General features: G+C 41.8%; 1 protein-coding gene across 1 annotated transcript in view; it reads left to right on the top strand.

Moving 5' to 3' along the window:
- Nucleotides 1-14,829, top strand: part of cnksr2a (connector enhancer of kinase suppressor of Ras 2a) — a 48,783-nt gene that overhangs the window by 191 nt on the left and 33,763 nt on the right. Inside the window, exons 2-3 of the mRNA XM_040127568.1 lie at nt 12,232-12,395; nt 13,908-14,110. Coding sequence (XP_039983502.1) covers nt 12,232-12,395; nt 13,908-14,110 — 367 coding nt within the window. The remainder of the gene's footprint in view (nt 1-12,231; nt 12,396-13,907; nt 14,111-14,829) is intronic.

Consider the following 14,829-nt stretch of genomic DNA (forward strand, 5'->3'; position numbering starts at 1 on the left):
CACTCTTACTGATTAACATTAATAGACAGAGACAGGGAGACAGAGGCTGGTACGATGTTATGTTGCGTGGGAGGGTTTTGTTTGTGTGTGTGTGTGTGTGTGTGTGTGTGTGTGCGCGCGCGCGTGCGTGTGGTGTTCATGCATCATCCTGGCACCTGATGGTCAGTGGATGATGATGTAATGTGTAAGTGACAGGAGGAGGAGTAGCCAAACTTCACGGCTGAGAGCAGGGGCAGGTGTAGAAACTTTTGATGGTGGTGGTGTGTGTGTGTGTGTGTGGGGGGAGGGGAGGGGGGGGGCACTTAAAATGGGGGCACTTATGGGGAAAACTACGTTATTAACAGCTACATTATTTATTAGGTGTAATACATAAAAGCTAAAGGAGAAGCAAGACACCCAGACTGAAAAGCAAATAACGTAGGTTCTACTCGTAGTCCCCTCATGACTCTTTGCTTTTGTTTGTGTCATTTTGTGATTGTTTTTTCTATCACTTTGTAGTAATTAAGCATCACTTTGTGGTCACTTTGCATGACTTTGCGGTCGTTTCGTGTCCCTTTATCGTTGTTTTCCGTCATGTTGCGGTTGTTCTGCGTCCCTCAGTAGTCATTTGACTTTCCGACAAGAAACTGTCACATCATACAGACATTCTGATTCTAGCAAATCAACCTATCTGTCATTTTCCTACTTTGGGAGACTCCTCCGGCTCCGCCTCTGCCTGGGAGAAGAAACTTTTTAGAATGAGAGGAGTGACAAAACGGGACCGAGGTCAAGTCGCTCATCCTTTCAGACTGACAGTAGTCTTAAAGACGCAGATTCCTGCCGTCTTAAATGCTGCCACCGTGGGAATAGTGAGCAGGCAGCACTACGCAGGGTCTTTAGAGAACAAAAACATCAATTGAAAAAGCACAAAGAGCCCAAATTAGTATTTTAGTATTCATCTAAAAGTGTAATTTGGTTTTGTTTATAAGAGTGCTTGTGATACATTGCAGTGATCAGACCAGAGATTATAGTCATGCATAATTCAGCAGCAGGCTGATTAGGTCTGTACCCAGCGGCCTGCGTAAAACTCTTTCACGCATTGAAAAGGCATGGTTGTTCGTGATACATTGTGCGTTCCAGCTTCCACGCTGCTGTTTGACAGGACACTTTTGTTTTTTACTGTGGATAATGGCCAAATTTAGATGATGTGAATTACGCATTTCCTGCATCTGACTTCATAAAATGCTCTAAATCATCAAGAATGAACATCGGGTTTTGGTGTCAGTCTCTCACAAACAAGTGTCCCCTTAGGCTCTGTGTTTTGCACCAGTCATAATTTGTTCATCTTTTCATTTGCCCTGCCATGAAACACATTCAGTATGACTTGTTGCCAACACAATTAAAACATACCGTATGCTGGTAACAACTCAATTTGGCTCAAAAAAGCAGAGCCAATGTCAGCCTCGGGCTTTCCCGAAAACACCTGCCAAAAGGAGACCTGCTCACAGTAAAGACCAGTCCATTTATGATATTTATTATCTAACCTAGTTTAGTTTAAATTAACAGCGAAGTTTTAGCTGTGGTGCCAATACTGTAAGTTCCATCAAAAAAAAAAAAGTAATTTATGTATGTGGATCTATAGCCGCTATGTGAAGGTCATTCAGATCTTCCTAGAAGACTCCATCTAGTTTGTAAGATCAATTTGGGCTATAATTCTTGCCGTTGCTAGCAGTGAATAATGCCATCGTATCCTAAAATTTTCTCCCACTTCTCAGCTGTTGGCATTCATGCAACTAAACTCAGAGCTGGAGGGAAATTTATGGGATCTGGGGGGCGTTATTCGGCCATAAAACAAAATTGGGGGTTGTGGCTGTAAAGTGATACCCCACCCAAAATCTCTATTTTTGGTAACAAACACTCATTTTTTCCCAGTCCAAAAGGGGGCTGTAAATAGTTTGTAGTTTTTTTTTGGAAAATGGAGGCTGTGGTAAGCTTGGATTCACAGCGGTTATAACAGACTCCAATCGACCTTTTTTCTCACAGCAGACGTTTTGACTTGTCACAGCAGGAAAAGCAAAGGTGAAACAAATTTAATTCACACTGGCTCAGTAAACCATGAAAGCAAGCCAGCCTGCACAATACCATGTCACCCGAAGTGACTCACCTAAATAAAACAGCCATTTTTCAGTGTTATCGATTACATCTGTGCTTTCCCTGCTATGAAATGCCAAAATTTCTGCCGTGACAAAGGACCGTGCTACATTCTGTAAACATCTTGAACTGGCAGGTAATTTTCTACTAACTAGCTGATAGTTGTCAAAGATTCAGATAAATGTTCTTACATTGATGCAGATTTGATAAATAATACTAAAAACTACGTCATTATACTCTCCTCATGAAACCAGTGCCTGTAATTCAGTGGCTCTCCTCATGCTCGACTGGGGGCTTTTGCTTGAGATGAGTAAATAAGCTTGTTGTGGGCCCCTTCTTTGCTGATGCAGTCTTCTTCCATTGCTTACATGGTTAGCTGTAATCTGACCTGTATAACCAAAGCCCTTCCATCTTTTGGACCGGAAATGTCCACATGGAAGCCAGCAACAGAATGCATTTTTCTTTCAGCCATTCTTGTTCCTGCTGGACATAGTTGGGACATACGTCAACAGGTCACTATATCTGACTGGCACTCAATAGAGCGCATACCTCCACCAAGGCGAAAAAAAGCCTTACCTCGCAATGTGAAGGAGAGTGATAAAAACAAATCCCGGATCTGCTCCTTTGACCCGATCCACACCAGAATGTAATGGGTTTGTCCCTGGCCCACGTCCCATCCCTTCACCAAATTTGGTGCAAATCGGTTCAGTACTTTTTACGTAATCCTGCTGACAAATAAACCAACAAACAGACATGGGTGAAAACATAACCTCCTTGGTCTAGATAATTATATCACATTGTTGTCATGAATCATATGGAACAACACCCCAAATTCTTTGCAAATTTCTGCTTTTTCAACGTTGTTGCTTTTAATTTCTGTGACGTTTTGAGCAAATTGAACTTAGCACTAAGTTCTGGGCCTGTAATTAACAGGGATACCATATGATTTTCAAGTACCCACGAAAAAAAGTATTAAAAAATTGAAAAACCCAACGGCAAACGGGCACTTTTGAAACGATGCATACTTCATTTTGTGATAGAATGAGGTTAAAACTAACAATCTGGAGATAGATTTTGAACTAGGAGAAGGATATTTAACTATTTTCACAAGCTCCGGCAAATTCTGACCAGTTGTCATAACAGTAAAGGCCTTTTAAAGTGTGAAGTTTTGACATTAAATGATAGCGCCCCCATCAGGCCAGTCAGTGTAATGATGTAAAAGACCTTAACAGTGCAACCAGAGTGCATCATCCAACAGAGGTTCATAAAAAAATTGGGCCAGTAAAATCAAAAATACCACCTGCTATATAACTAATTTTTTGACCTTTTAGATTTGACCTTCTGACCTTTAACAGCGCCCTAATCAGGACAATCTGTGACATTTTTCATATGTGGTAGCGTAGCGCCAAGACGCGTCCTCGCTCCATGTCTCTTACCGTACCCGTCAACACACACAGCCTGGTCCAAAATCCCACCCTCCACATAAACTGAGAAAAATGACTAGTGATAACTAATATTAGCACTAACTGTTATTCCTCATGTCTGTTTCATCAGGGCCAGGGAATCTATTGACTCATATGCTTCAGTAAAATGCAAATGTAAGTTGTGCAGAAGATTTATTTACATGATGTCCTGTGTCAGTTTCTCTGAGCCTCATCATTGGATTGGTTATAGGTTGGCCATGTGCATACGCCATGTGTTTATAAGTGTGTGTGTGTGTGTGTGTGTGTGTGTGTGTGTGTGTGCAGTCAGTATGTGTGGGTGGATGGTGAGTTGTTCGTCTCAGACCGTCTGTGCAGAACAGCTGACAGACGCACATACCCGCTCTGAACAGAAGGCTCCACCCGGGTCCTTGGACATACGCGTGCGCGCGCACACACACACACACACACACACACACACACACACACACACACACACATACATGTTCATATACACACTTATACATAGCACACGTGGCATGCCTTAGTATGGCATTCAGTTCATGCTGGGTCTCTCGGGTGTGTCTTCGGCGACAGAGGGAAACATGATATACCGTATTTGTATTCTGTGTGTGTGTGTTTGTGTGTGTGTGCGCGCGCGCATGTGTACGATAACATACAGATCACATATACCACAGGCGTTTGGGACCAAAAGGTCCGGCCATTGTTGAATCGGTGACAGTGTTGCATTGGCACGACTGAGGCTTAAACAATATGGGAGTGGTGCACTTCAATAGTAATATGAGAACTTACTGTACATTGCTGGGAACGATGGGAATTTTTACCCTATGTCCTGTCATCATCTGCTCACGCAGGATGCCGGGGCAAAACCTTACCTCATTTCTCTTGCATGAATCTGATCACTAGACTGAGTACTGAAATTGCCGTGACAGCACTGCAAGCACATACGATGACATCTCTTGCCTCTCAGTGATGGTCACAGCCTTTAGGTTCGCGGGATTTTTCGGTCTGTGGGTTCGATTGATCTTTTTTTTTTTTTTTTTTTTTATTACAGGTCAGACACAGTGAGGATTTATTTATGTTTATTCAAAAAAATTCATCAGTTTGCACGAGATCAGCCAGGCTCTGTGCTTGTCGGTTCATTTGTGTGTACTGAGCAAACAAATGGTGTTGGGGAAATTGAGGTTTGAAGTGTTTCGGTCACTCAGAGACCAAAGAGACAAGGCAGGCCTGTAAAAGTCACTCAAGCATGGTACAGCTCTGGCTGAGGGCATTTATATACTGTAGCAAGCTCAGCGATAAAGCTTGGTGGATTTCAATGCATCAATTAACGTTCAATGATTTTTTTATTTTAAATTTTAAACCCTACGCTACCACAGCGCTCAACAAGAAGAACGATGACAGTCAAGGGGTTTAGAAAGCCTATTTGATGTAGATAAATGTATGCAATTTTACTATTGACATTTCAACAGTTGGGTACATGCACTTTACCATTAATAGACAACTCCAACATTTGGAGATAGAAGATTTATTTCGATGTCTTCTACATGGATCATCATGTGGGACCCAACTTCCCCTGGGACCTATTAGCTTTAGCCTCAGTCTTTTAGCATGATATCATGTATGTAGTCATCAAGGGCATATTTAAAAGTCCCTTTACAGTTTTTTATTTTTAAAGTTTTAAAAAGAGTCAGTTTTGAACGTTAAAAACAGCCTTTTCAATCAAAAGCTGCTGAGCTAAGCGAGCAGTGAATTCCCTACTTACACACCCACCAGACACGGCCCAACATTAGCAACTAATTTGCAGTTGTGTTTCTTTCCACCTAACAAATGTAAGTCCAATTTACTCTCTTTTTTAGCTCTGGTTCGGCCTCCACCAACTCCTGAAACACATATCTGGCTTCTTAGCTGCTAAATGCTCCACTATGTTCACCTGCTTGTTTCTTTGTCCTTCTGCCATTTGGTTCCTAGCAGGTAGCGTACAGTGGATTTATATATATATATTTCCGTTGCAAGGTTATAAAATATTCTATTGCAGTCTGGACTGGGCTGTTTTAAAATTCGTTGCATAGTTTTCATAAACCCTGCACAGCTTCATTTTAACTGTGCTTTTTCAAAACGAACATATATTACTTTGGAAACATAATCTGCATTTTAATAATTTTGTCCCATTACAAGCTTTCTGTGCTCATGGCATTGGTTGAAACTTTTCCAGTTGTAAATACCGGATAGGAACAGATATTTACAGGCACCTGAAGGTGAATGATGTGTTTATTGAGAAATGGTGATTTCCAAGGAGAACATTTCTAACCCAAGTAAACAATTCTTTGCTGTAGCATTGCCTGGAGCAAAGCTGCATTCGTCTTTCTGGAGTTGCCTCCTTCTACTGACTTTTCATGTATGAGGCTTGTGCTTTTTTCGTTTGTTTTTTTTTTTAGCTTCCCTCATTATATTGGCACAAGACTGCAAAACTGATGTGATACAGAGAGAAAAGTAATACAGACGGTCTTGCAGTTTGAGGTTTTCTCGAATGGTATTAAATCAGAAAAATAAATAGATTCTACTGGTTTAATACAGTACAGTAAATAGCAACAATTAACCTCAGGAAATGCAAGAAAATAAATATCAAAAGCAAAAAAAGCTGTTCTAATTTAGGAGTAGAGTTTGCCTGGTTTTCTTTGCCCATGCAAAATCTTCCCAGACGATATTGGATTTAGACTGGCAACCTTCTGGTCATAAACTCACTTCTAATAGCTCTCGGGCTTCTAACATCCTGCATTTACAAATCCCAGGGACACAGTTAACGCTCGCCTAACTTTTATTGTTACCGAAGCTTCAAAGTGCTTGGAACAGATGACACATAACCCGACAGGGAGGGCCAGATCTTTTACAGGACTCTTGAACATCCCAGAAGTCACCGCAAAATCTAGTTTTTATTAAACGTGTGTGTGTGAGAGAAAGAGGGTGTTTGTGGGAGTTTGGCTTGCCCGCTGTTGTGAAAAGTGTGCCTCTGTGGGAGTTAAATGTGTGAGTCAGCTATGACTCACGCTTTTTCAGTACCAGTCAAACACATGCAGACACATGAACTCTTTAACAAACGGACACATAAATGCACATGTATACTGTACATACAGAGATATGAGTGCATGATTGTACAGATGAGACACCATTATACAACAAACCCACACAGACATTTATAGCAAAACCTGAAATATTCTAAACGGGTATACTCTAATATTTTTACTGGATGTACAGTAGAATAGTGATTCCCAGCCAGGGGTAGGGCTACTTGTTCCCACCCGTGGCATTCCTTCAGTCACCAAGGGGTACACATATTGAGTGATTGTAACACTTTAACAAGTGCACTTTAACAAGGCCCACATGCGACCCCCATTTCACGACTGATGTGGGTCCTATGTGGGCCGATTTTCAGCTCTCAGTGGCACCGCATGGGACCCAAATGAGGTTGTCCGCTGGGTAATGGTTAGCTAAAAGCTCGGACTAGTTAGTTAAAAATAATAGGAAATGGTTAATGGTAAGCTTAAAGTAATTGATAAACTGTTGAAAATTTTAGCTAAAAGTAATGGATAAAGGGTTAAAATAGTTAGTTAAAAGTAATGGATAAGCAGTTGAAATATTTAGCTCAACCTAATGGATGAACGGTTGAAACAGCTAAAAAGTTAAAACTAATGGATAAATGGACAAAAAGTAAACGGTGAAATAGCCAAAATGAAAGAAATAGTAACGGAGAAATGGCTTAGACAAACGGCGGTGTCATCCTTGAGTTCGTCTGACAGGGCTGTGGGGGTATTTTTGACAAAAAGGGTCGGGAACGACTGCAGTAGAAGAATTAATCCTATGCAGCCGTCATTATACTGTATGTATATTTTAACTGCATAGCACTCTTCCAGTGTCTGCTTCAATCTGCGTGGGTGTCTGTGCACTCGCTGACATCACTTACAATTTGACTCATCAGTATTCAGGGCATTCACGCTTTCCCTCGCTGCCAATGATAAGCGATGCTGATTATCAGTGAGCTTTCCTGCACAGTGTATATTTCCCCTTCTGCTTCTCTCTGCCTCTCTCTCTGCCTCTCGCAGCAATTGTAACACTTTGCCTGTGAGAGCCAACATTGTTTTAATCAGCTTTGCATGTTTTAGAGAATCAGCCGCTATTAACGCTCATTAAAGCACAAGTCTCGCGGTTAGGGGAAAAAGTGCTCAGACGACTCACTTGGCTAAAAATACCAATACCACAATGTAAAAATACACTGCACAGACAAAATTACGAGACCGTCACACCTATATATGATCATCAGGCCCAGCACTGATGTAGGGTGGTAAGGTCTGGCTTGCACTCGGTGTTCCACTTCGTCCCCAAGGTGTTGGGTGGGGTTTAGGTCATTCTTCCACACCAAGCTACGAAAAATATTCCCCTACGGGCCTCGCTTTGTGCAAAAGGACATTGCCATGTTCCCAGAGTGTTGCCACCAAAGTCAGAAGCACAGCACTGTCAAACATTTGTATGCTTTAGCCGTAAGATTTCCCTCAATGTGAAGTAAGGGACCTAGCCCAAGCCATGACAAACGGTCCCAAACCAAAAGTGAAGAGCTGTCTACATAATTTTGGCCACATGTTGTACTTTATCACCAGCACTAGTACTGCACTCAGAATCTGAATTATGTACAAGTATTGCAGTATGAGCTGCAAAGTATACGGTACTCATGCAGATTTGTCTCTTTTTAGAGGGGATTTGTTATTGGATTAATATTAATATTCATTAACATGTAACATAACTTTAGCTGTTGGGTAGTTTAAAAGCATAATCTGACTTTTGGGCAATATTCTTTTTTGTGTTCCGGCTTGGAGTTAGATGAGAAGTTTGAAGATTATGTGTTAAGTACAAAACTAGAGCCTGATAAAGACTGGAAGATGGGGAAAACAGGTGGTTTGGGTTTTTCCAAAGTAAAACAAATCTGGCCTGGAAAACTACTTGTGTGCATATAGCAGCAGGGTCGAGGCAGTTGAGGTAACTGCATAAGATTCACTCATCAGTTCTAAGTTCACTTGGGACCGCTACTTGGACTTGATCTTGACCATCGTCCGACTCAGAGCTCACATCGTCCGGGCCAGCTTCAGCATTCTCGCGCTTCACTTCTGAAACGAACAACTACGTCCTCGTCATCGGTAGCCCCAGGTCCATCTTCGCACGCAGCTGCTCTCATAACATTGTTGCTGACAGATAGTTTGAGGAACACCAGGGAGCCGAGTGCCTAATTGAATGAAATTAATGTATTTGACAGGGTGTAATATAGTCCTGCGTCGCTAAACACGCGAAGTTTGCATTTAAGGGTTAAAGGTGCCGGTAGGTCGCTTTCTGAAGTTTAGACAGTGCCCGGCCACCTAAGCTACGCCAATTACCTCCTGTCTATAGCTTAATGCTCAGTAAGGGTCATCTTAAGGATGATCCTATGTTTTTATGTGTAAAATCCTCGTAGTAACTGACGAGTATAGCTCTAAAATGAACGAAGTGCGGTTTAAAAAGTACAATATTTCACTCTTAGATGTCGTGGAATATAAGTGAAACGTACCATAGAATGGAAATACTTTACATGCAAGTATCTCAAAATCCCTTTTCCGGTCCTTCTCCAACCCTTAGTGTACCTTAAGTGACCCTCACCAAACATTAAAGCAGGATGCCACACAAATAAGTCACATCTGAGCGGTTTGATTTTATTTTTTTTATTTTTTTTTATTCTTATCAAATCCTTTCATGCTTGTTAGTGGAACCTTTGAGCCGAGATAATCACATCGGCTTGAAGTGTTTCGGGGGTCCGGATAGCGGAATCAATTTGCCGAGTTCCCTTGCAAAGTGAGATAATGGTGAAAAGACGATGCCTACTCCTTTAAAAGGGATTGCTCGTATTTCATTTTAAGATCATAAAAGCTGTTGTTTGTTTATGTGTTTAAAGATAAAATGATGTGAGTGATTTCAGGCTTCACCCCCCCCCCCCCACACACACACACACACACATACCCCCGCCCAAGTCGATATATGGCATTTTGGAATTGCATGCTTCATTTAGACTTCAGACAGGGGAGGGGAGGAAGCATTGGGAGGGTGCAGAAGCCGACAAATGCTGTTTGCTTGTCACTGATGAGAGATGGCATTTGTGTGTGTGTGTGTGAAATAGTTTGCATGCAATTTAGCAGCTGGCTTATGAGTTTTTTTTTTTCCTCTCTGCCTTTTTCCTTTTTTTCTCTCCTTCTCTTCCTACGCTCTCTTCTCATCCTTTTTTCTCCATCTTTGTTAGTGTGGTTATGATAGATGAGTGTATTATAAAGCAGGGACTTGAAGCGGGGGAAATCAATGCTCATTCCTCAGAAGTGTGTGTGTGTATGTGTGTGTGCGTGTTTTAAAGTGTGTGTTTGCCAGTTGGATGTTTGTTAAGAGGTTAGGAGCTGGATACCTTCATTGTTTTGGGAGCCAGAGGCTGCAGCTGAGCCACCCTAGCTTGATCTGCTTTCCTTTGACTCAGCAAACCCGCTCGGGCCAGACGAACACACACACACAGAGACACACACACACACACACACGCACACACGCACACACACATGCACAACACCAACAAAGCACGCAACCCACACACTTGCACACTCGCACACCCGCGGGTCTAGAGAGACCGTCCCACACATACTCACAGCACAGACGTTACACAATCCAACAGAGAGTAAAGTCTTACCTGGATGGCTGCCTGATTGCCTATCCATTACCTCTTTTGTTCCAGTCTCCTGACCCTTGTTTCAGGTACAGAGTTTGCTTTGGGTCCTTTGGAGACTCTTGGCTGGACACAGAGCAGTAAATAGTGCTGATCTAAAGGCCTCTTTGTTTATAGAACTATAATAAAACTTTGTATAATGCCCCTTTCTTTGCTGGAGTTTTGGTCACAGGTGCACAAACGTAGTCGCGTCCGGATGCGCAAGCGGTTCTTTTCTAGGATATATTATTTACTAAAAATGCCGACAAGGTAAAGGTTCTCAACTGTCAGGCCACGATACAAGTCCAAATATTGTAGATCATCTTTATTGGTCCTTTTAGCACCATGGCAGAGGGAAAAGGGAAGTTTCTGTCTCTTTCCATTTACTCTCATTCCGTGGTGAAACAGTTCTCAAAGTCATACATTTTGCTCATGCTGTAAATGGACAGGAACAAGGAAAAGAAAACAAAATAAGTCCTAAAATGTGTGGCCCTTAGGTCTCTCTTAAAACAAACTGCATTTCATTACGCTTCCCGTGGTTTGGCAGCCGTTGGGTTGCGTTGAAATATACAAAATGGCAAATAAAGCTGAAATGGCTCAGAAACATGACGCAGCAGCTGTTGCATTATCTGAGATGAACTGGGAAAAGCGGCAGAAAAATTGTGTCTTACATTCTCTTTGCAGACTAATAGAAGTCCGTGCTCCCTGTAGGCAGACTTTGAAGGGGGAAACCGCTGGTGAAAAGTGTAGCGACCAAAGCTGATTAGTGTTTCTGGAGCGAAGCCCGAAACCTATAATTTCAAGTGGGGACGCGTCTGGCTATCGATCAGGGGATGAATGGGTTTGAAGAGTGTCTGAGCCGTGGACGGGTCATGAAGAGTGATGGTGTTGTGGGTATGAGAGTCCCCCTCCGGCACCCAGAGCCCATCATTTCTAGCTACCTTATGTGTGCTCTCATAATTGCCACAAAAACAGATATGAATGCTGGCAGTGTATAAGCGCCTTTAACTGACAGTGTAGCCACATTTTAACAGTACAACAGTCTTTCAGAGAAGCAGGAGAAATGTGAGGTAATTTCCCCTCAGGGTACTGAAAGTCCATGATATCATGATATAGATATATCGATATATAGATATATATTAAATAACATGTAGATCGACTTTACTTGCTTATCAGCTCTTTTTTTTGCATTGCAGAATAAGCTGATATATACAATTGCTGGAAAAGCCTTCCTTCATAAATTGTTTTTGTCTGCAACTGAGTCTCAAAAGTTGATTTCTGTTTGAAACATGTCGAAATATGCTTATTGCGCTAGCAGATTTTTTTTTGGTGTCTACAGCCATGCTAGCAGCTCTGCGATGCTGTACTTTGAGCTAAATGCTAACATCAGCATGCTAACATACTCACGATGGCGTTGCTAATCTGCTAAGTAGGTCTACTATTTACCATTTTCGCTATCTCGGTTCGGCGAGTCAGCCCGCGAACATTTTCCCGTTAGCACTGAACACTGAGTACCGCTGGGGCTGATGGGGAATGTCATCCAGCTATGCGGGTATTTGGTCGTGAAATGAAGTAGCGGACAAAGTAAAGATCTGACCGGATGATGGCACGAGAGCCAAAGTCAGAGTAACCCTTTTTCACATTTTTGTCAGTTATAAAAATGCCAGATTTAAATGCAGGCTATGAGGCAGGATATTTACAGCTTGCTGTATTTACACTGGAGTTGGGTAAAAGGAACACGTTTATCCGTTACAAACACTGTATCTAGTTGGATTCTCAGTCCCCTTGAAGAAGAAACTATCTTTTTTTTTTTTTCCCCCTTTGGGTCGCGATCTCATTTTGGACCAAATCTGTGTTTACTCATTGCGAGTAACCTTGATGATATGTGTGTTTTCGCTCCAGGTCTGGACGACTGCTTGCAGCAATATGTGTGTGTGTTTGAGCGCGGAGGCGTGTGCGGGGAGAGGCTGCTGAGGATTAGCCACGCCGAGCTGGAGGAACTGGGAGTCTCTCGCATAGGACACCAGGAGCTCATTCTGGAGGCTGTCGACTTGCTCTGCGCTCTGGTGAGTTTGTGTTTGTTGGGTGTTTGTTTTGCAGTGTCAGTGCAGGGCAGGACTCTCATTACCTGCTTTTTTTAATAGCTGCAGCTTTAATGTATGCTGTTCTGCTCCGGTGAACAACGTAACAGATTGCACGGTGTAAATTGTCTGTGTCCTGCATCAAATCTGTGAATCTCCCAATCGACACTATCACAATCTAAGAAAAAAACAGTTTCATTTTCAGAGACTGCCACTATAAGTCCCTTTTCGAACTACGGAGGAAGAAGTGCAAAGGATGAGGGTTTGCAAAAACGCCTATGAGTGAAGCTTGGAAAGAAAACAAAGAATCCCGCGTACCGTCCAGCACCTGTACTCACTTTATTGATGTTGTGTTGGTCCTTAGACCTTCATCGGGCAAAGTTCATATGGACAAATAGCAATACTTTCCGGTATGCATACGAATTAAGTTCAATATAATAGAAGCATGATACTGAGCTCTTCCAGTTGCACACTGACGTAGTAACTTTAACACTTTTATAGAAAGTAGGTTCGCATTATAAAAAAAAAGGGCCCTCTAGGGACATTAGATCATTTTCTTCCACAGAAAAACATGTCAACATGAATTGGTTGAAACTAACCTTCAAACCGAGGGTTGAAAGATCACTTTGTACAAAAGTAGCTTAACAAGCCTCCGTGCGTCATTGTGCGATCTTTATGTCCACTTTGAAAAAGGGGGTTTAACGTATTTATTTGCATGAAAACAGAAACAGCAGAGAAGCTAGTTGTAGCTCTATGGGTCAAAAAAATACCAGAGTCCCGAACCTAACTGAAAGATACAAAGGGCCTGGATGGGTAAAAAAGGACAAGTCTCCTGTTTCATGTTCAAAGGCAAGAACTTAACTTCAAAAGTAGGACTTCGTCAAGTTCTTCCCCAAATAATACACAGAATAAATGGGGAAACAAGTAAACAAGCTGAATTACATTCAGAAAGTGATAAGCTAGATGCCCTCCTGAGGAGGTTGTTCGAGAACTCTATACTGACCATTGTATACGTACGTTATTCAATACCATGTGGTCTCTAGTCAATACTTGAGTAAAAGAATGTAGTTATTTACAGCAAAATAAACTTTAAAAGTCAAGGGTATTACAGTAATTACTCATTATGCAGCGGAATGACTTATCAGTTTTGTATATTACAATAGTGGATTATTTTTACTGATGGATTACTATATGAGCTACATTTTCATGCTGTGGCTGGTGGAAGCAAAGCCACTCTTAACTGTTTTATATACCTGCAGTCAGTGTGATGACTTTCTCTCTACTAAATGTATAATAAGTGAATAATATAAGTCATTAATATGCACCAGACTCCTTAAGAAAACCTGGTAAACATGTTGACAAATAAGACTAATTTTTATTCATGGTGGTTCACTGTCTGGAGTTTCAGCTAATCTGTGTTTATGTGTGTGTTTATATGTGTGTGTGCACGCGTGTGTGTGTGTGTATGTGTGTGTGTGCGTGCGTGCATGTGTGCAGAACTCAGGTCTGGAGACAGAAAGCGTCAGGACTCTGGCTCACAAACTCGGTGCCTCGGCCAAAAACCTGCAGAACTTCATTTCCGGCCGCCGCCGAAGCAGTCAATCAGAGAGCAGAACCTCGCGGCGGCTACCCAACGATCTGCTGACCTCCGTGGTCGACCTCATCACCGCCGCCAAGAGCCTGCTCGCCTGGCTGGACAGGTAATACGTTTAGAGGCTCTGTGTTACTCTTTGTTTTTCCTCTACATAGATATGGAGTGTTGAGTTAACATGGAGACTGGAGTCTTCGTTCAAAAAACTATTATATGACTATTAAAACTATTTTTCATAGAAGGAAAAGCACAACTATTATTTATAGGTAGGTTTCCATCCACAGGTGGCGCAAATAAAAACCAAATTTTGAGAAATTCGGCTAAAGAAAATGTGAATTCATGCACGTTTCCATCCACTTAATTTGGGGGTAAAAACTTTTTTGCGATATTTCAAGATTTTTTGGGGGGAAATTTTTTTTCATTCGCAAATTGAAAATGCATGTTACATGGTAAATACATGAAAACAGGTGGATGGAAACAAACCCAATGACATTAACAATGTCTCCAGAATTCAGATGTCATTTATTATATTGTTTACACCTGTGCTTTTCCCTCTGTGACATGTCAAAATGTCCCCAAAAAGGCCCACTAAAGGCCCTGCACACCCACACAGGTAATTTCAGTCATTTCAGTTACAAGAATACAATTTTAGCACATCCTTGAAATGCAGGCAGAATGGGAAGTACAGGGAAAAAAACCTTTCGTTATTCCAACTTGGGAACGTTCACGCCTAAACGATCTACTTTTGTTTTTTATTTTTTAGCAGTTTGTTAACATGTGAAACCAGATGCAAACATACAGTGAACGGCTCCTATTAAATCAGCTGAA

This window comes from Xiphias gladius, chromosome 5, assembly GCF_016859285.1.
Source record: "Xiphias gladius isolate SHS-SW01 ecotype Sanya breed wild chromosome 5, ASM1685928v1, whole genome shotgun sequence".
Taxonomy (NCBI): Eukaryota; Metazoa; Chordata; class Actinopteri; order Istiophoriformes; family Xiphiidae; genus Xiphias; species Xiphias gladius.